At 38.7% G+C, this 19844-nt stretch overlaps 2 protein-coding genes and 1 pseudogene across 7 annotated transcripts; 1 reads left to right on the top strand and 2 right to left on the bottom strand.

The window, feature by feature from the left end:
* Positions 1-2543: 2543 nt before the first annotated feature.
* Positions 2544-6996, bottom strand: LOC120016943 (trihelix transcription factor GTL1-like). Of its 2 annotated transcripts, none has more exons than XM_038869953.1 (3): positions 5898-6995; positions 3519-5139; positions 2544-3374 (listed from the first exon to the last, which is right to left on the bottom strand). In XM_038869953.1, exons 1-3 carry the CDS (start codon positions 6266-6268, stop codon positions 3078-3080), a joined length of 2289 nt encoding a protein of 762 aa, XP_038725881.1. In that variant the 5' UTR covers positions 6269-6995; the 3' UTR covers positions 2544-3077. The 2 variants fall into 2 exon arrangements, with proteins under 2 accessions (XP_038725881.1, XP_038725882.1); XM_038869954.1 differs by having other exon boundaries at positions 3221-3370; positions 5898-6996.
* A 2327-nt stretch (positions 6997-9323) lies between these two features.
* On the bottom strand, positions 9324-13449 carry LOC120016510. 5 transcript variants are annotated; one of them, XR_005471992.1, is made up of 3 exons: positions 12150-13449; positions 11504-12032; positions 9324-9950 (listed from the first exon to the last, which is right to left on the bottom strand). XR_005471992.1 is itself a non-coding variant. In XM_038869319.1 (3 exons), the coding sequence occupies exons 1-3, from the start codon at positions 12270-12272 to the stop codon at positions 9890-9892; spliced, it is 321 nt and encodes a 106-aa protein (XP_038725247.1). In that variant the 5' UTR covers positions 12273-13449; the 3' UTR covers positions 9324-9889. The 5 variants fall into 5 exon arrangements, 2 of the variants coding, with proteins under 2 accessions (XP_038725247.1, XP_038725248.1); XM_038869319.1 differs by having other exon boundaries at positions 11901-12032; positions 12145-13449; XM_038869320.1 differs by having other exon boundaries at positions 9325-9950; positions 11901-12032.
* Positions 13450-13891: 442 nt separating this feature from the next.
* LOC120017268 lies at positions 13892-17998 on the top strand (annotated as a pseudogene).
* The last annotated feature ends 1846 nt before the right edge of the window (positions 17999-19844 follow it).

Here is a 19844-nt window from a genome sequence, read left to right as displayed (position 1 = left end):
GTGAGTCAGTGACCCATACAAAAAATACCCCACATAGAATTGTACAGAATAGCACAACATGAATTGGACGGCCCTGAAGTAGGATACTATGCTGTTTCAATGAGAGTCGATACAAATTGGGCCCCATAGTGGTAAGCAGAACAACCCTGCTAAATAGCCCAATAAAAATTGTCTCAAATCTTCCCATATCTATGTGGCAAGCCACATCATCCTTCCACATCAGCATTTTCTCTCTATAAAAACACACACACTCTCTCTTTTACCTTCCCTTTCTCTCTCTTCTCCCTCCCTCTCACGAAAGTTAGCACTGCCACCACCGGAGCTCCGTCATCCGGCCACCGATTGGAGCCATTGACCCACCGAACTGAAGCGTCTGACCACCACGATTATTTCTCGACCCTCCATACCACCTATCGTTGTGCGTATTGTCGGAAAAACGCACCAAAAGGAGGAGGACATCTCGACACAAATCGCGTCGATCCAGTCACCTCCGGCGACGTCTCCAACAACTGACTCCATATTCGGACTCCACATGTCGAGGTGCACCTTACCCAACCACTTTTCAGCCAGATAGTCACCGGAATCCTGCGACCTCGAGCAATTACATTGTTTACAAGACAATGTAATTTGTTGATTCGGGCTTCCAACCACCTCCAACAAAGTCTCCAACCACCTTCACCTCCAACAACATCTTCAATCACCTCTAGCAATGTGATAAGTAGTCTTTGTGCCTTGTTTTTTGTCTTACTTATTTTTTCTTATTTTTTAAAATTACAATGTTATGAATGAATTGAAACAATATATTTACCTTGTTATTTTGACTGGTTTGTAGTTCAGTTTTTCCCCAACTTATATTTAACATATTAGGAAAAATACGTTGTTTTGTTGACAATGTAACTACAAATCTGTGTTGCTGGAAAAACAATGTAAAACAATGTAGCACTTTGTGGACGATACACTGTATGGAAAACAATGTAGCATTGTGTTTGACAACCATTTGAATGAATATGCTTTTGAGACAATGTATATATATACATTGTTATTCTTGATTGGTTTATGCAGTGCATTTGAATGAATAACAGTGTAACTAGTCTGTCAGGAAATTACATTGATTTGTACATAAAAAACATTGTTGGTTTATGCTTTACATTTTTCTCCATCTTATATATGTTTATTCTGAAAATGACATTGTTTTAAAAACAATGTAAAAGCATTGAAGATAACATTATTTTTGATCAATTTGACTATTTACGTTGTTCTGAAAATTTGACAATTTACATTGTGCTGGAAATTTGGCAATTAACATTGCTGAAAATTACATTGTTTTGATAAATTTGACAATTCACATTATTCTAGAAATTACATTGTTTTGATAAATTTGACAATTGATTGGCAAAAAAACAATGTAACCACAATGTTTGTGTGCAACAATAACAATGTAATCGAATTTTGAATGCAAAAAAACAGTGTGCATAAAGACATATGAGAGAAGGTGGAAGTAGGAGAGGATATGGAGATAAAAGAGGGAGATTTGGTTTTCAAAATTTGAATAAAAGAGAAGTGGAAAGAGAAGAGGGAAACTTAAATTTCAAATGTATTTCATTCATGTAAGTATGCTTTCCATGTCAACAAGCTTAGGTGGCAATGCTACATGGGATTGGGAAGATTTGGGACAAAAAATGTTGGGACAAATAACATTTTCCTAAGCAGAATGGACGATCCTGACTGACATTGCAGAGCCAATGTAGTTACTTCCACTGCATGGTCCTTAACTCCAAACATTAATGATGAGAAACATTTACGGGACATTTGGTTGGTGTTTTGAAAGGGAATGAGAGTATGATTAGTATATTATCTTGTTTGGTTGAAGTTTGGAGGGTGGAATCTCAAACTCATTTCACCATTTATTGGTGAGAGTGACTATTCTCCACAACGAAAAATGAGTTTTGATGTGTAAAAAACTTTTTTTATACTTGTTATAAAATATTGTTTTATTTTCTATAAAGAAAAAAAGAGGGTAGTATGAAAATTGTACTATTAATATTATTCCACTAAGATCACCCTTTATTTTATACCAAACATGACCATGCTCACCCTATACTCACCTTGCACTCATCTCTTCCTCATCTTATGCTCATCTCACACAATTACAAACCAAATGCCTCGTTAGAATAAAAAAAAAGGGAGGGTAGAAAACATCAGGAAGGCACATTGGGGGTGGGGTTTGCTGATAGGAAAACATGCACATTGGTTGCTAGTTGGCAAAAGTTATATATGGGGGGTGTTAGTGGAGTTAATGGGAGACCATTTTTATTGCTGCTTGGCAATTTGCAGGTTTCACATTCCATGGCTCTCTCTCCTTACTCTCTCCCATTCTCTTTTCTTTCCATCCCCTCAACCCCACTAACTTTATTCAGTATGCAAAATTTTTTGAGAATGTAATTAATTAAATGAATTAAACAATATTGAAGTTCACTTAATTAGAGCATTTGTCGTTCTTAATACCAGTAACATATATATATCAGAAGTACACATATAATCTGTAATTAAAGCCAATGAGTTATCACTCTACATCTCTTAAATAATAATAACCAAGTGGAAATTAAAGGGAGAGATTACAGAATCAACGTGATCAAAGATAAATTACAAACAATAAAGAAAGCACTGATGATTACAAAATGGAAAATAATTTAACATAATATTGCTCCAAGCAGACTCCCCATGTTTCCAGGCTTGTTTTTTCTCATTGAGGATGTTGCTGCTACAAATAAAGCTTATTCCCCTCTACGATATTAAACCAATATTCCTTCCCATTTTTCCTAGAAAAGGGTAATTTATTCACCAACAAATTAATCAATAAATTGAAAAAAATTATCTGATGATCAAGAGAAGAAAAGAAAGAAGAGGACGACCACGAAGAACATTGACAGATGATAAAAAGAAAGAAGAAAATGAGAAGTATAAAGGAAGAATTTAAGGTTGCTATGCCTTTTCTTTATCCTGTTTGAGCTTCTGAAAAGGTGTAGGTACATATGGTACAGCACTCTGGAGCTGCTGCTGCCATTAATTTGATGCTTCTATTGAACCATGGCCGTGAAGGTGGCTGCTCCATTTCCTCCTCCATTAGAGGCGCCACCAGTGTTTTGCCTTTGAAACTCTATCTTGTAATCCATCTTCCTCTCATCTCCTAATTCATCATCCTCATCATCTTCAATATCTTCATCTTCCACTTCAGTATTCTCACTATCCGCACCTTCCTCCATCTTGTCGTAGTCATCAACCGTTAACTGTTGTCGCTGCTGCTGATGCCATTGCTGCTGTTGTTGCGTTGACCCTGCTTGCCTCTCCATTAACTCCTTCATAATGTCTTCTGGCTTCAATATGGAAACAATAATCAATATGAGTGGTGCAATCCTCAATCTACCCACAAAAATTAATTAAGCTAGCAAGAGCAAAATACCCTTTATCTGATAACTAATTATAATGACGACTAGGTTGAAAATTACAGAACAAGTTACCTCCTTTGTTGCTCCTCCTCCATTTCCTTCTTCAAAAAGGCTACTTGGCAAGCCTACATTACTTGCCTGCGAGGCTTGTTCTGCTTGTGCTGCTCCTGTCAATACTGGAACATCGCTCGGCAATGTTGCTGGCGAAGGCTCCATGTTTGTGCTCTCCTGCTGCTGCCACTGTTCTGCAGTGCCACCCGTGCTCGTACCGCCACCTCCGCTGGTGCTGCTTAGTACCTTTCTCCTATAAAGTGCGTCGAGTTCATGGTAGTAAGGGCAGGTCTTGGAGTCTTCCGGGCGTTGCTTATTATTCTCCTTGACTTTCTTGAAGTATTTGTTGATGTTCTCCCATTTTTCCTTGCATCTCTTGGAATTTCTCTGGTACCCCAACCTCGTCATCCCTGCTGAAATCTCTTCCCAAAGTGGGCCTTTAGGACCCGCCTCTTGGTACCTTGACTCAAGCCCACTTCTCAAATTAATTAGTGTAAGTATCTCCGCCTTTAGCCATCTCGACGAAATCGGTTCGTAGCTCCCACTTGCGCTAACATCTTGTGGTGGAATTTGCTGTTCTGGTATTGCCATTACTGCTTCTGACGAAACTGATTGCGAATGTTGCTGTTGCTGCTGAATTTGTTGGGGCTGATTGCTTTGTTGCTGTGGTTGTTGGGGTACTGATGGTGGTGGCCGCGGTGGCATTGATGGGGTCACGTGGATTGACGGCACAGGTTGTGGTGGCGGCGGTGGTGGTGTGAATGCGGGGATGGTGACAGGTTGAGGTAACTGGATGGTCTGCCCAGTAAGTTTCTGTAGAAAGGACACAATGGCGGCGTCCCTGGAAGCAGAGATTGCTCTCTCTTGTGCCATCAGTTCGTGTTCTCGGCTCAATCTTGCCGTTTCTTGCCTCTTCCAAGCTTCCTCTCTGATCATCCTATCTTGCTCTCTCTTCTCAATAACCTCCAAAAACCTTTTCTGCATCGCCTCCTGTTTCTGCATCACCTGTTTCGTTAGATTCTCGAAGAATTCCATCATCCTCCTCGCACTGCTGCCACCGGACCGCCTCTTCCGTTTTCGGCTGCTGCCAGCTGGGTTCGACAGTGGTTGTCCTTCTGTTTCATCATCGTCCTCGTCATAATCATCTTCAGTACCCTGAGAAGAAGAAGACGAACTGCTCGATGAAAAGCTAATTCCAATATTGGCCCCACCTGTCGTAACCGCTGGAGCAGCAGATCCAATGAGCGACGTGGGCGGTAACGGCATGGCAGCGGCACTCAGATTATGAGGAAACACATTCAATGACATCCGGACAGAAGAAGTAGTAGGCGGTGGTTGAGTAATTCTCACTGATGACGTCGGCATTGGGATTCCAATAGAGACAGGAGAGACATCAAGGCTAGCGGAGGCTTCTGCTGTGGCCGTGGTGGCGGTAGCAGGTATTGCTTGGGAGGCAGACACGTGGGTGCTGGTGGAGGCGGTGGTTTTATGGAGAGCTTCCAGCTGTTCAAAGAATTTATAGTTCTTGCCATCTTGACGACCGGCTCGGCCTTCCTTTGTTCGCTTGTAGTATTTGTGTACGTTCTCGAACTTCTCTTTGCATTTTTTGTCACTTCTTCTGTATCCAAGCTCCGCTAGTTTTCTATATTGATGATGCAGACAACACTTCAATTCATCGAAAAACAAAAAGGAAAGGACTAATAATAACAAATCTATATATATATATATATATCTCCATAGATCGTCAACTTTGATTGTATTTTTTATAGGTTTAATTACATATGATGATTAACATGATGAGAGAACCTGGCTCCCTTCGCCTTCATATATATGTATATATATCTCCATAGATCGTCAACTTTGATTGTATTTTTTATAGGTTTAATTACATATGATGATTAACATGATGAGAGAACCTCGCTCCCTTCGCTTTCATAGCATCAGGCCCACTGTCCTTGCACTGCTGCAAGGAAAGTTTAGTTTGATTTTATATACTGTGTATAAAAAAGGACTTTGGTAGTGCTACTGTAGAGGGAGAGAGAGAGGGAAAATCAGAATAAAATTCCCCCTCCGGATTTTCAATTTTTCATTGGAACTAATCAAGTAAGATAATGAAGGGAATTGGGTGAAATTCATGCAGCGGATCAAGGCCATTTTCTGGATTTGGAGAAAGCAAAAGAAAAGATGCCAAACTCGTGATTTGTGATATAGAAAATGATAGAAGAGAAGAAGAAAGAAACCATGTGCGTTTGTGCAGAATGAGAGAGAGAGAAAATGAAGAATACCCGACAAAGTTCCGATTGATTTTACTATTTCACCCACATTAGCAAACCTAGAGAGTTTATGTAGAAGAAATCTGAAGTGGGTATTGCTAAAGTTTGCATATTTATATATATTTACCTGGAAACATCTTCCCACAGAGGGCCTTTGACGGTGGCATCACGAAAGGCACTATCCATTTCAGTCCTAATCTTGATTAGCGCCAATGTTTCTTGTCTGGGCCACCTATTGCCCCCACCACTACCACCACCTCCTCCTCCTCCACCACCGCCTTCTGGTGCATCTTCATCTGCCCCAGCTGATGCTGCCAATCCCATAAGCTCATCTAAACTGGCGGCGGCAGGTGGTCTGCTGCTGATGGGTGAGGCAGCTTCTACTGGCTGTTGCATCAAGTGGGTGTCAGAACTTGCAATTGCAGGAGGAGCAATCTCGGCCGTTGATGTGGACAACCCATATAGGGATTGTGATCCTCCTCCTCCTCCTCGTTGCATCTTTTTGTTTCAATGAAGAATTCTGATTCTAATCAAGTATAACTTGCGGCAGAGCTGAACAAACTTTCTCTTCATTCTTGAATCTGACACCAATCGGGTTTTTCTTGCTCTACACACCCTCCTCTCTGTGAGAGAGAGGGAGTGGGGTGCTGTTTGGTTGATGAGAAATGGGTGGTGGGGGGCAAGGGAAAGATTGGTGAAAGATGAATAGGTTGTTAAAAAAAGGAAAGAAAAAAGAGAGAAGAGAGAGCGGGGGTGGTTTAGACAACTGGAAAGAAAGAAAGAAAGATAAAAAAGAGGTAGACAGAGAACTCCTATGAGTTAGTGCTGCTGCATCCCCTCTTCAGATTTGATTTATTTATTCCGGATAAGTAAAAAAAAATACAAAAGATTTAATCTTTATATACGCGCTTGTACTTTGTAGAAGAAGAATTCCAGCAGTAAAGAAGCAAAAGAGAAGAGAGAGAGAGAGAGATATTAGCAGAATAAGAAGAAGAGAATAATCACCACTACCCACATCATCAAGTCCACTGCAACCCTGTACTGTCCAAAAAGGGGAGGGTGAGTGAGCTTGTGGAGGAAAGAGAAAAAATGATAAATGCACAGAGAGAAACAGACAGAGTTGAATGGAGACGACGATTATGAGGATGATGATGATGATTAAGAGAGAGAAAGACACAAGAGAGAGAGAGAGTTTGTGTTTGTGTTTGTGTGTGAAATGATAAAACAAACGAGATGCTGTGTTGTCAGCGGCTCTTCACTTTGCTGCTAATAATTGTTAAAAACCCCATTTTTAGGTTTTTTTTATAGATATATATCCGTTGTAAATAATTAATAAATACATTTTTTAAAAATATATATATATATAGAAAGTAAACTTGAAGAGTAGGCGCTCCCATACAAAACGCAAAGAGTAGCGCCCATCCCTGTAACGATTCGCTGCCACCTGTCCTACTATTATCTTCAATGTATCCAGCTGACTTTATAACCTTTATTGACGTGGCAGTTTCCAACTGGTCCACGAGCTTCCTTTTCCGACAACGAGATGCATTGAATTCTGTCCCCTTCTTTTTCTTGTAATAATTTATTTTACTAAATATGTATAATAATGGGTAATATTTGAGCTGGAACAAACTCGACATGGGAAGTACAAAGAGGAATCAGAATATCTACGCTGGTTAATACTTAACCATGGTTAGTTTTTTTACCACGGAGCCACTCTGGCTGAAGCTGAAAGAGTAATAACACACCTGATGAGTACCCACAAAGTCTTTAAATTCATGATTTTCTGCTGTGCGATTTTCATCAATACCACACGAAATGCCACGCCACTATAAATACAGGTTGTGAATGATGATTTAGGGAATTTTAATCCCATAATTAATACTCTTCCTTCTTTCTTTTTCTTGATTAATTAATTATTAAATTTATTAAGATCCCGATCAAGATCATGATCGCCAGAATGCTTTACTTAAAGCAACTTGTCTCTGGCTCCCCCCATCTGACTAATTTAATAAGTTCCATGTGATTAGGGATTTTGCCCTTTTAGATCCATCACCTAACTGCAGGATAATGTGTCCTAACACCACTTTTAATCATGTCATTATAAGAGCTCAGTTCCTAGTATAATGTTGTGGCTTCGATTGTGAGTTCGATTTCTCTCTCTCTATACATGATTTTATATAAGTTTTGTTTAGAAAGCATAATGTTGAAATTATCGATCCAAACATACTAATAATATTGTCTTTTTTACGTTTACCAATTCACTTTGAATACTTCAGATCTGCACAATTTTGTTCTTCTATGTCATATCACTTAATGATACTTAAGCGCATAAAATGTTTTGTTGATGTGTAAAGAGATGAGCGATGACCAGAACATGGAAGATACAACTTACACCATGATTTTGAATCAAATGAGAGATTTCAAGAAATGGTAGATCTATTCACTCTATTAATAACCGAGTGGGATCTGGTGTATCATAAGAGATTTACCTTTTCTATTGATTCCAACGGGAGAGGAAATCTTCTTTCTTTTGGGATACCCATGGGAACATATCCAATGAAGATGGGGCAGGGTCTATAGCTCAAAAGATTAGAGTACGTGACTACGAATCACAATGTCGGAGAGTTCAAATCCCTCCTACTAATAAATCACTAGGTTGAGTTATGTGAAATCGATTTCGTATTTAAATATTGACATGACAAGTCTATGAACTGGAGACTAGCTGTACTAATTGTCGAAATTCTATTTACGTCATGGTTAATTTACATTAATGTTAGCGGCTTCTGGCATACCTACCGTGATTATTTTAAAATTTTAACGTGGTCTCCACATAAAAATGTGACATCAAAATCACAAGAAGTTGGAAAAGAATCGGCTTTCGACCAAGGGAATGGCGATGAAAATGTGATTAAAAAAAATATGGATTTACCATCTTATCAAGAAAAAAAAAAAAGGCATCTAATCACACATGTACTAAGGTATAAATAGTTATATACATGTAATTAAGAAAAAAAAGGAATTGACGATAATACTAAAAATATAATTTTTTAAAGAAAAAGAAAAAAGAAAAAATGAAGAGAGACAAGAACAGATTGGCACAGGCTGTAAATAGAGGTCCCAGAATATGAGGTGTTAGAACGTGCGTGGCGTTTCTCCAGGTTTTCTGAAACCCCCAACCGCCAAACATACGCACCATTATATGCTTGCACATGCCACTTTCCCGGCGTCTTCTCCATCTCTATATATATATACACACACACACACACACAAGGATTGTGTATTACGCAATGCATCATATACATATACATGTATACATGCATATTCTCATTTCTCACATACTCTTCCATGGTGGTGGGGTATAAAAGCTTCTTAATTCAGCATCCAATCTGTTAAGAACAAGCCAAATATTGGAACACTAATTATCTGATCTGACCACCTGGGCAGTGATGTTTTTCTTTTCTTTTTTTATGATAATAAATTATTGCTTTTAAGCCAATGTAAACCACCAACACAAACATCTAAATATAGAGTTGAACTTAAATTTCTCAATATAAATTCTCAAAATTAATGGCTACAGTTTAATTTTTACCATCCAAACCCCATCGGATCCCCTGATCCGATCTGCCTTACTGACTTGACTGTCTGAACCTCTTTGATGCCCCACCTTTAACTCTTTTTTCAATTGTAGATTGAGCACCAACAGCTATGCTGATTGACTCTATATGTGGAGAGACCATGCAAACTTATCAAATATCTAATGGGCTAATAAATTTTTAGTGTGAACTGTGATCATATACCATAACGTCCCTGTAAGTTTCTCCAGCAAAAGGCCTCATGTGGGCTCTTGACTTGAGCTGTAATCTTCATTGAAGATTAGCCAGACAGATTCCCCAACATATAACAATATTCATTCAGATCAAATAGTGGAGCTTAAGCTATCAGACAAAACGGCAACCTTCCAGCATGATGCAAGTCCCCAGACTCGCATTACACAACCATTACAAAACCTTATGAGATAATGCAAAAAGGAGTGCACATATTTTTGATCAAACCATAACCAATCATGTCTATTTTTATGTCCAGGGCCACCACTGTCATAAAGCTCAAGTCAGAGGGTCAATCAACAAAAGCTACTAATTCAGAGATGGTAATCAATATGTCCAATCCATTTTCTTTCCTGCAGTGGAAGTAATGACTGATTAATATGGATCCATGCAAAATTTGTCAGCAAAAAATCTGTACTTGTAAGGCAGTTCAAGACATTCTTAAACAAGTATAGAAGATTTAACAAAATAGCCAATGATGCTGACACAAGTTCAAATCAGAGAGTAGAAACTAGTATTGCTGAAGAAATAAGGATATACAAGAATACAGTCATGATAAGTTAATAGGAATAAATAGAGAGCATTGTGGAGGTTAAAAAGTTTGCAATAGTAGTTAAGAACTCAAATGCTCATAAATTGTGATGTTGAAAGATATCAATATTGTACTAATGCAGCAAGGGTCAGCCTATATCTTTCTACTCTAATAAATGAGAACATATATATATATTTCAATTTTTTTTTTTTCCTTTTGATCTATAAACAGCTCAAGGCAAATATACATGTTGGGAACAGTTTTCAGACTTAATATTACGACCCACCCAAGAGACATGGAATCACAACACAGATGAGATGATGAAAGGACATGTAACCATCAAAGCATCATAAATAAGTGACTGATCCAGGCTTCTCCAAGAAGATGTGGCTACTGCAGAGCCAAACAGTCATTACCACATAATTTTTTTTTAAAAAAAAGTGCCTGTAAAAAAAATCTTTGCGTTTATTTACTTTTTGCCCTTTTGATATTCTGGACATTCCCAATTTCTGATGATCAATGCATGTGGTGATGAAGACAATATATACAGAGAACCAAATTAACTCAAATAACTTGCTTTTCTGTAAGTAGGTAGACCAAAAAAACTTCATCGTGTGTGCAGGTTTTAAAAGTAAAACTTAAAATGAGCTAGGAGAAACTAGAAGTCTAGAATGTCCGCAGAATGTGAGGGGGAAGCCACTGGTTGGTGAGAAGAAAGACAATTCAAAACTCAGTGCACTATGCCAGATGTCATAAAAATTTTTAAAAAAATAAAGAAACATAAACCTTAGTCATAGACTGATTTGTCAAGGAATCAAGAATGTGATGCAACCTTAATACAGGTAGTGTGCAACAAGATAGGACCTCGATGCCAAAAACTTAAAGACTTAGAGGAACATTAGCAATAAATAAGAATACAGAAAGACCACAGCAAGACACTCCTATGTACAAAAGGCAATTCAAAGCTATCAAAGTAAATGTCTACTATACTCGTTATTCTTAATTTATCATGAATGCAGGGGTGCAAGTGTGCGACTTGAAGGTCATAGGTTCAATTCCTCGAAACAATCTCCTCACATATTATGTGGGAGTAAGGTCTAGTTATATCGTGTTTGTTCCCGACCCCCTCACTGCGATAGCCTTGTGCACGAGCATTGTTTATCTTTTTATGAAAAAAAATCAAGATTCCCCTTCTTGACAAGTATTCAAACAGTGGCCCGAACCAGAACATCTAGAAAAGCAGAAGGTTTAACACCATGTTCTGCGACAAGATAATTATCAGTACAGTAAGATAAAAAGTTGTATGTGTGACAAGATAATTATCAGTAAAGTAAGAACATCTAGGAGTTGATTAGTGAGGGGTCGACTTCTCACCCAAACTTCAACTTCAACTTCAACTTCAACTTCAGAAAGCCAACTTCAGCATTTCAAAAGTAGTCAAGAACCCTAATTTTGACCAACGTGAAAAGTCTCCTGTCATCATCTTATCCAGTTTGCTTTAAATCTTAGGAGCTCCAACCAAAGGCCTTGCTGACTTTTCAAATTGCATTCCATCAGTAAGAGAGTGTATATCAATAAAAAATAACAGAAATCATCCCTATTCCTTCTTGCTTTTGTTGACCTTTCCATCATGCCATGGGAACAAATGGGCCTACTCTAACTTTATAATAAGAGCTTATGTTTAAAAGCTGAGTCAACTCAACAACATTGTGATAAGAAACCAGTCATGAGAAAACTCATAATTATACTAGGCAGATTGTAAAGACTTAACTGAGCAGAATTTCTGCTGCTTCCAGGGCCTTTTGAGTTGTCTGTGAGAAGATCCTTTGTCACTCTGCCCAACCGTTGCCATGAGGTGTTCATCACTAGTTTGATTTTGATTGCACAATAGTCGATGTGGTACCTGTGGAAGAGTTTGAGATACAATTAACTGAAATGAAGTTTATTTTTCCTATTATTTGTAAAAAAAACAGATAAAAATTTCGCAGCAATGGAAAACAAACAGGCGAAAGTACCACACCAAATGCCAATTCTTCCTCAGAGGAAATCCGATCACCTCCATACTTTGCCCATGAGTCAAAGGAGGTGAACGTGGAAAGCAGAAAACTTTCCTTTTTAAATCATCTCCTCCAGCCCTGCTCATTCCATCCCATTGTAGCAATACCTACTCTTTTTACAACTTTCAAGAAAAAGAGGATTGGCTTTTTACAAAATAGATTTGCATCAATCCCTGGTGTCAAAATCGAATTCATTCCGCTGACTGATTTTGTTCCAAGCAGAGTAAGTCTTCTCTGAGCGCTCCAATTCACAGGGAAGAACAATGCTAGGGAACACTTGAAGTGAGACAGAAAATGTTAAACCCCTTGTGTGATCATAACAAATAGATCGATGCAAAAAGATTCTGGGTTCAACTTCAACTTTCATGGCTTTTGTGCAATAGGGTGAGAAGATATATAGAAGACTGTATGATTACCCCTAATGTCCCACTGCATAAACAAATCAACAAAAGAAGCAAAAAGAACAAAGATGGAACCTTTTAGCATTCTGTTATAAGTAGTCCTCTAAATAAACAGCATAGTATAATAGTAAGATTAGGAATTCGAATAGAAGTAAATATGCAAAAGGCAGAACCGGGACGTAATTGATTAATGATAGGCAATACATTGTGCATATAATGTTCAGTATGTGTCAAATTCTGCTTAAGCGACAACTTCTCCCGTCGCTCCCATTCAGTCAGGCTGCGATTGAGAGGCAAAGGAGACGGTTAGGGCAACCCTCCCAGTGCTTAAAACGATGCCAACAATGGACAGTGCTGTCGAAGAAGACAAGCGAGAGCCAGGCGCAGTGGTGTAGAGAAAAAGAGCCGCCACGTCGATTCCTCGCTCGATTAGGAGAGAACAGGGACCGGCAACCGGAGTTCTTCACGCCAGGGAAGCCGGAATCACCGAAGACAGAATTGTAAGGTAACGTCGTGTTAATCGCTATGGCCACCGGAGAGACCGGAATGGTATCGGATCTGTTCGGTGTTGCGTGTGTGGATGTTCCGACATCCCTTTCTCTGCATGTATGGATTGGACTGAGCTGTCATGTAAAGGGCTATCAGTGAATCTGATGACACGGTAAAGACTCTAGTCCAGTTAAAAACTCAGGTCGGACCTGCTGAATACGTATATGAGTGTGCGTCTGGCCTGTTTCTTGACGCTCAGAAGTCAGAACACACAATATCCTGATTACAAATATGTTTTCTTCTTCTAGGGCAAAAAATAAGAACCAATAGTGGCTGCTGCTTCTCTCTATGTGGAATCTTTTTCTGGATTTGGTTTGGTTTGGCTTGGTTTGATTTTCGGGGTTTTGTGATCTTCCTTTGAGAATCGAAACGCAGCGTATGATTTCTTGCTGTTTTTTCTTCTCAACGAAAGAAACTTAACTTCAAAAAAAAGAAATTTGGCCCAACAAATCTCAAACTGATAACAATAGGGCCCAATACATCTGATCTAACCAGTTCAAGTTCTCAATTTCTAGTATAGGCCCAATCAGAACTGAGTTTGATCCTTGATCTATTAATGTGACTGTTCGCTGGCCCATTAGGCCTCATGATTTTTCTACTTTTTCAGGGTTAATTATTTCTAAGTTTACATAAATACGATAAAATGAGTCTGTCCATTAATAGATCATGGAATAAAATTATTAGGCTGTCATGTGTATTAAACTGAATAACTGATTGACTAGGCGTCATTTCAATGACTTAATGTACTCAAAGGCGTGGGCCAAGCAAGAAAGTGATCTTTCAGAAATATGAATGGCGCTTCGTGAAGATTCTGATGTGTAATCTGAAAAGTTTTGATCTCTGAGAGGTAGAGATTTGGAAGAAGCTAGAGTGGTATGCTCTTCATACTCTGCTCTTCAAGGTGAGTATGCTCAAAACTCCGTGCTTTATTTTTCTGTTAATTGAATTTCTTGCTTGTGCTTTATAATATGGAGAAAGTTTATTTTTCTTGAGCTTGAACTGAACTTGTTTGATCTGTCCTCTGGGTTTCGTTGTTCTATTCATCATCTGCTATTTTGGGCTATTGGGTTACTTATTTGAGTGTTAATTGCGTAGTATATTCCTGATTGTAGTCGGGTATGGTTAAGATCCCAATTGCAGAGGCGTTTTAGGAAATTATGATGAACTTAACCACACAAACAGTATTTGTAATTTGGGATCGATTTTAAGAACTTGTAATTTCTGTTTCCTTATTGTCACTCACATTTGATGTTCGTCAGTGAATAAATATGGAGATGGAGATTCAACATTTCCACCAACATCCCTTGAGGCATGAACATAAAGAGAATCGTCAAGTACAATGTCAGATGTGTAAGGATTTGATATTGGGTCCAACAATTGGTTGTGGCCAATGCGATTACTTTCTGCACAAGGGTTGTGCTGATTTGCCTATGGAAATTCAGCACCTTTTCCATCCACTCCACCCTCTCACCCTCACTCCAGATGCAGATTTGTATTGCTGCAATGCCTGTGGTGACGATCGATCTGGTTTTGCTTTCTGCTGCGATGAGTGTGGTTTCAAGATAGGTGTTGAATGTGCTTTGCTTACTCCTACTCTAAAATCTGAAGGCCATGAGCACCTACTTACTCCCTTTAAGAATTCGCGTAGTGAAGGCCAGTGTGAGGCTTGTGGTGGCCATTGTGATGGTGTATTTGTCCGTTGTGTGGATTGCGATGTCAATTATCATGTTCTCTGTGGTGTTGATGATGCAGTACCACCCACTGTTGCAATACAAGGTCATGACCACCACCTCAACCTTACCCATGCTGAAATAGTCTTTGACAAGTTTTTCTCGAGAGAGTATTCCTGTAATGCTTGCAGGAAAAGATTCGCATCAGATGATTATGTTTACTGTTGTGCAAAATGTAACTTTGTGTTGCATCTTTCTTGTGCAATATCTGAGGTACAATTCAGAGAGAGGACCATAAGACATTTTAGCCACCAGCATTTGTTGACCCTGGATGAGGGGGAGAAATATGATCTAGTTCGCTGCAATGTCTGCAATGAATATATTCGTGGTCCGAGCTACTACTGCAGTAAATGCTTATATTACATCTACAAAAAATGTACCGAGTTGCCTCAATCTATCCTTCATCACTTTCACCCCCACAGGCTCACCCTCAATGACTACATAGATGGAGTAAACTATCAGTGCAAAGCATGTGGGGATCTTTGTTATGGCTGCACCTACTGCTGTGATGCATGTGAGTTCCGCCTAGACATCAAATGTGCTTTGCTAATGCCTACTATATCATACGAAGGTGTCAAGCATCTTCTTGCTCTTTTTGACGGTGTATCTCACCAAGACTATTGGTGCGCGGCCTGTGGTGTGGATTGTGAAGATATCTTTGTTCGCTGTGTGAAGTGTGACATCAATTTCCACATCCAATGCGGATCAGATCCGGTACCTGCTACAATCGCACAGAAATCCCACAAACATCATCTTACCCTTACTTACACAAATGACGTCCAAGATCTTGTGGCCAAGAATATATGTGATGCATGCAAGATCGAAATATATGCCGAGCGACCTTTTTATTTTTGTATCGAGTGCAACTATATTGCTCATCTTCGCTGCATAATCACTGAGGTAAGACTCAACGAGGGAGATAATACAATTAACCATTTCAGTCACAAGCATTTCTTACACATTTACGAGGAGGAGGATGACAAAGTATACTGTGATGCATGTGAAAAACCTGTCGAGGGCACAGCCTACGGTTGCTTCAGATGTAACTTTGTTCTCCACGAATCTTGTGTTAAATTACCCTGACATATCCAGCACCCTTTTCACCCCCAGCATTCTCTCAACCTCTACATTACTGCATCCTCTTCTACAAGATATGTGAAATGCAACGCCTGTCTTAAGCATTTTAAAGGCTTCAGCTACAACTGTGTGAGCTGTGATTTCAACCTGCATGTTGAATGTGCTGCACTAAGGCCCTTAGTAAAATATGAAGGTCATGGGCACTTACTTGCTTTCATCAAGCAGGTCTATGAGCACCTCATCTGTCAAGTCTGTCGTTCGAAATATCATGGAACTTCCTATCTACGTTGTGTGGATTGTGATTTCAATCTCCATCTTTTATGTGCTCCTCTACCGGAAACATTCAAATCGATATGTCACATGGATCCCCTCACCCTTGAAGATTGCGTTGTTGAAGATGACCTGGATGAGTTTTATTGTGATGCATGTGAGACAGAACGAGATCCAGAGGAATGTGTTTATTATTGTGCACTGTGTGATTTTTCTGTTCATATGAGTTGTGTGATCTTCGAGGTACGCCTATGGTTCAAACTATATATAAACTGAATCTTACATTGTTCATTGTGTTCTTAGAATTAGCCATGATGCTATTGCTTCTGTTCTTTTCTTTTCGTGCAATGTGCGAGAATATAATTGATTTACCTAGCAAATACTTTCAGTTCATTCGCTTGATGAAAGCATCAAAAGAAAGAATCTGGAGAGCAATCACCAAACTAATACTCAAATAGTATGGTGATAATTTTACAAGTTACTTTCTAGACATCACATTTTGTCATCCTAACTTTATCTGCATGCCCAGGTGTTACTATTGCTGAGTGGAGAAAAACCAAATGTAAAGTTACGACGGCCAGATAGACAGCGTGCTCTTGAAGCAGTCAAAAAGGGCTCAACTTTAGATGATTTTATTGAAATGCTCACTGAAGAAGAAAAGGAGGAATTTATAGCTGCTGATAAGTCTCTTGATGAGGAGATAAATGTAATCAGAGAAGAACTGCTGAAGTCTCCACATGAAAATGTCTCCAGCAATCTAAAATTTAACTCATATTCTGAGAAGACTTTCATACGATTTATGGGGGAAAGGCTCCTGAACGACGTACAAAAGGGTGAAAGGATACTGTGGAATGGAGACTCACAATTTGTTAGCATTGGAAACTACAAGGTTCCGCGGAATCTGGCCCCCATTCTAGAAGGCCTGTTTTCCAAATATGGAGATTTTGGTGCTGAGACTGATTTAGGTCCAAGGATGAAGACCTTTTGTCTTACGTTTTTTGCCAGTGTCATTGATAACATGTGCAATATTAAGGTAATGGATGTCAACAAAATTTTGCTTATGGAGTGGTGGCACCACTGCAAAATTTTGCAGAATGCAGGGTTCAAAGTTCAGTTTGCCTTCAATCAAATAAACAGAATAGCATACACTCGTTTCGCTATTGGGCCCGAGCTTGATGAGGGCGGCACCCTTGGCGAACTCCAAAAAGATATCTCACGGCTTTCTAGAGAGAGTGAGGAAGTAAATAAAAGATTTGAGGTGCTCAAAGAGAAACAGAAGCAATATATATCTTCTACGAGGTCAATGACATCCAGTCTACAGGATGAGTACTTAAAGTGAAGCTTTGTTTCTGAGGTTGAGTACTGCAGGTGACGGTCTGCTTTGATGGCAACGGAGGATGTGAAGGAGGTAAAGTCAATGCATTGTAACAATTTACTAGCATGGTTTGTTCAGTTGCCACTGATTGATAATGTGAGACCCTGTTTGTTATCACGGCTCATGATCTCTGGTGCGTTGGCGCACAGGAATTGACCGAGGATAATGCAGCTGGCGACTGTCTTTCAAATTACAATGAAGCCTGACGGCTCCATTGTTGCTGCTCCCTCTAGGCTCTAGCAGTTTCATTCTCTTGCAATGATGATGTTCATTTTTACAAAGTTATTGTGATAGAACAGTGTTAACTATGTAGTTTTCATTGATTTTGTGGAGTATTGTGTACTTTGACCAAATCCTTCCATTTCCATGCATATACTCTCCAATTTAGGAAGGTTTGAGACCCATAGAAGCTCAAGACTTTCATCCACTCTGACATTTACCTTCTCTCCTGAAAAATATGGTCTTCATACTGCAGGAACATCTCTCTGACCAACAACCTTTGAATTTCTCCGCACTTTTACGGAAGAGCAGAGGTACAAGTTTCAGCATGATTTCCAATCAAATAAGAGAATTTCTCCCAGAAGTTGGGATTTGTCTGTAATTTGAAAATATCTATACCCCCTCACCACCATGGAACTATGGAAGGTGTCTTACTCTTACCAACCACATCAATCTCAGCCGACTGAGAAATATATACCAAATTGTTCCCAGTTTAGTTTCTCTGGTTGGCGCTTTATCTTTGACCAGTCAACCACTTGAATGACATTTGGTACACCACTTTCTTTTTTTTTCAAATGAACTAATTCTGGAATTCCTTCAGGAACCAACATGGTCCTCTTGTCTCTTTTCACTACTTTTTTGCATTAATGTTCCTGAAAATCAAAACCAAGAAAAGTCTCCTAATATGCATGATTATTTCAACAAAGAGGTACAAAATAAAGTCAAATTGAGGTATAAATCTAAGTATAATATATAATTTTATCAAACCTCAATGCTTTGAAGAGCTCATGTGGTCTGATGATTAATTAGCATTTAATCACCCTCACTCTAAATTATGCGTTTGAATCTCTCTTCCTAAACCTTACCTATGAAAACCTTTATGCGTGATTATTGAACCCTTTAAAGGGTTTTTGTTTCCATCACAGCTTGTTTCTAAACTTAAAAAAAAAAAATTTAAAAACTTTTCAAATTTCCTGAGAATTTAGAGTTTTTCTGGAGCATTTATGCATGGTTTACCTGCAGGTGGCCGGTGGAACAATTAATACTTCAGGTTTTGTGTGTTTTTTTTTTTTAAAATACAAGGGAAGAAGGGAGAGGCTCGAACTCGAGATATTTATGAAATATCACACACATGAGTGTCATATGAGGTACTCGTGGTTCTCACGTCTCGTTTGGTTTTGGTCTAATGGCATTAGAGAATACTATGAATATTGCTTATTTATAGCAATATGTAGATTAGATCAAAAGAGAGAATGAAACAAGAAAAAGGCAACACAGTTGAACCAACGTGGATGGATCACAAGCAGCACAAAGATAGAAGGGTCAAGGAAAGAAGACCAACACTACCAAACAATCTAATGATCACCACCCTACACCGCCGTCTATTTCAGTCAAGCAACCGATTCTACACCGCTGGCCATCTATTACAGCAAATCAACCGAATCGATAGAGTAGTAGTCTCCTTTCTCCGCCAAACATTCTGCAGCTTGATTTCCTTCTCTTCTTGTGTGCATGAAGGAACACTTTGCAAATCTAGTCTTTATAAAATGTTATCATGAGTTACCTGTAATTACCAAGATAAAATAACATTATCAGTTTAGAGAAAACAAATTATAGTTTAAGATTATATATTTATTGATTATGAAAATTAAATGAATTTATAGCTGGCTAGCTAGCTATATCAACAAGAAAATAGAAAGGAAAAGGAAAAAGATCGAAGGCATTTCAGATTATAAATGGACTATAAATTGTAGAAACATGATGAGGTTTCATGATCATATGACTTAATCATATGCACTCTTATCTTGTTCTTTCTCTTCTATGATGAATTCATGTTTATCAACGTGTTCATTAAAAGAAAAACTTATTTAGATACTTAATTTTAATGATTAAATATTTACAACTCCCTAATCCCAGAAACCCCTAATCAAATTGACCAAATAATTTTAGTTTCATACATTTATACTTCATTAGAATAAGTTCTAATGGTGTTGTTGATCTAGTGGTAGACACTCCTAAGGATTTCGAACGTATCAT

The sequence above is a fragment of the Tripterygium wilfordii genome, chromosome 15 (assembly GCF_013401445.1).
Source record: "Tripterygium wilfordii isolate XIE 37 chromosome 15, ASM1340144v1, whole genome shotgun sequence".
In the NCBI taxonomy this organism is placed as follows: domain Eukaryota; kingdom Viridiplantae; phylum Streptophyta; class Magnoliopsida; order Celastrales; family Celastraceae; genus Tripterygium; species Tripterygium wilfordii.
This window is presented reverse-complemented; position numbering and strand designations above follow the sequence as displayed.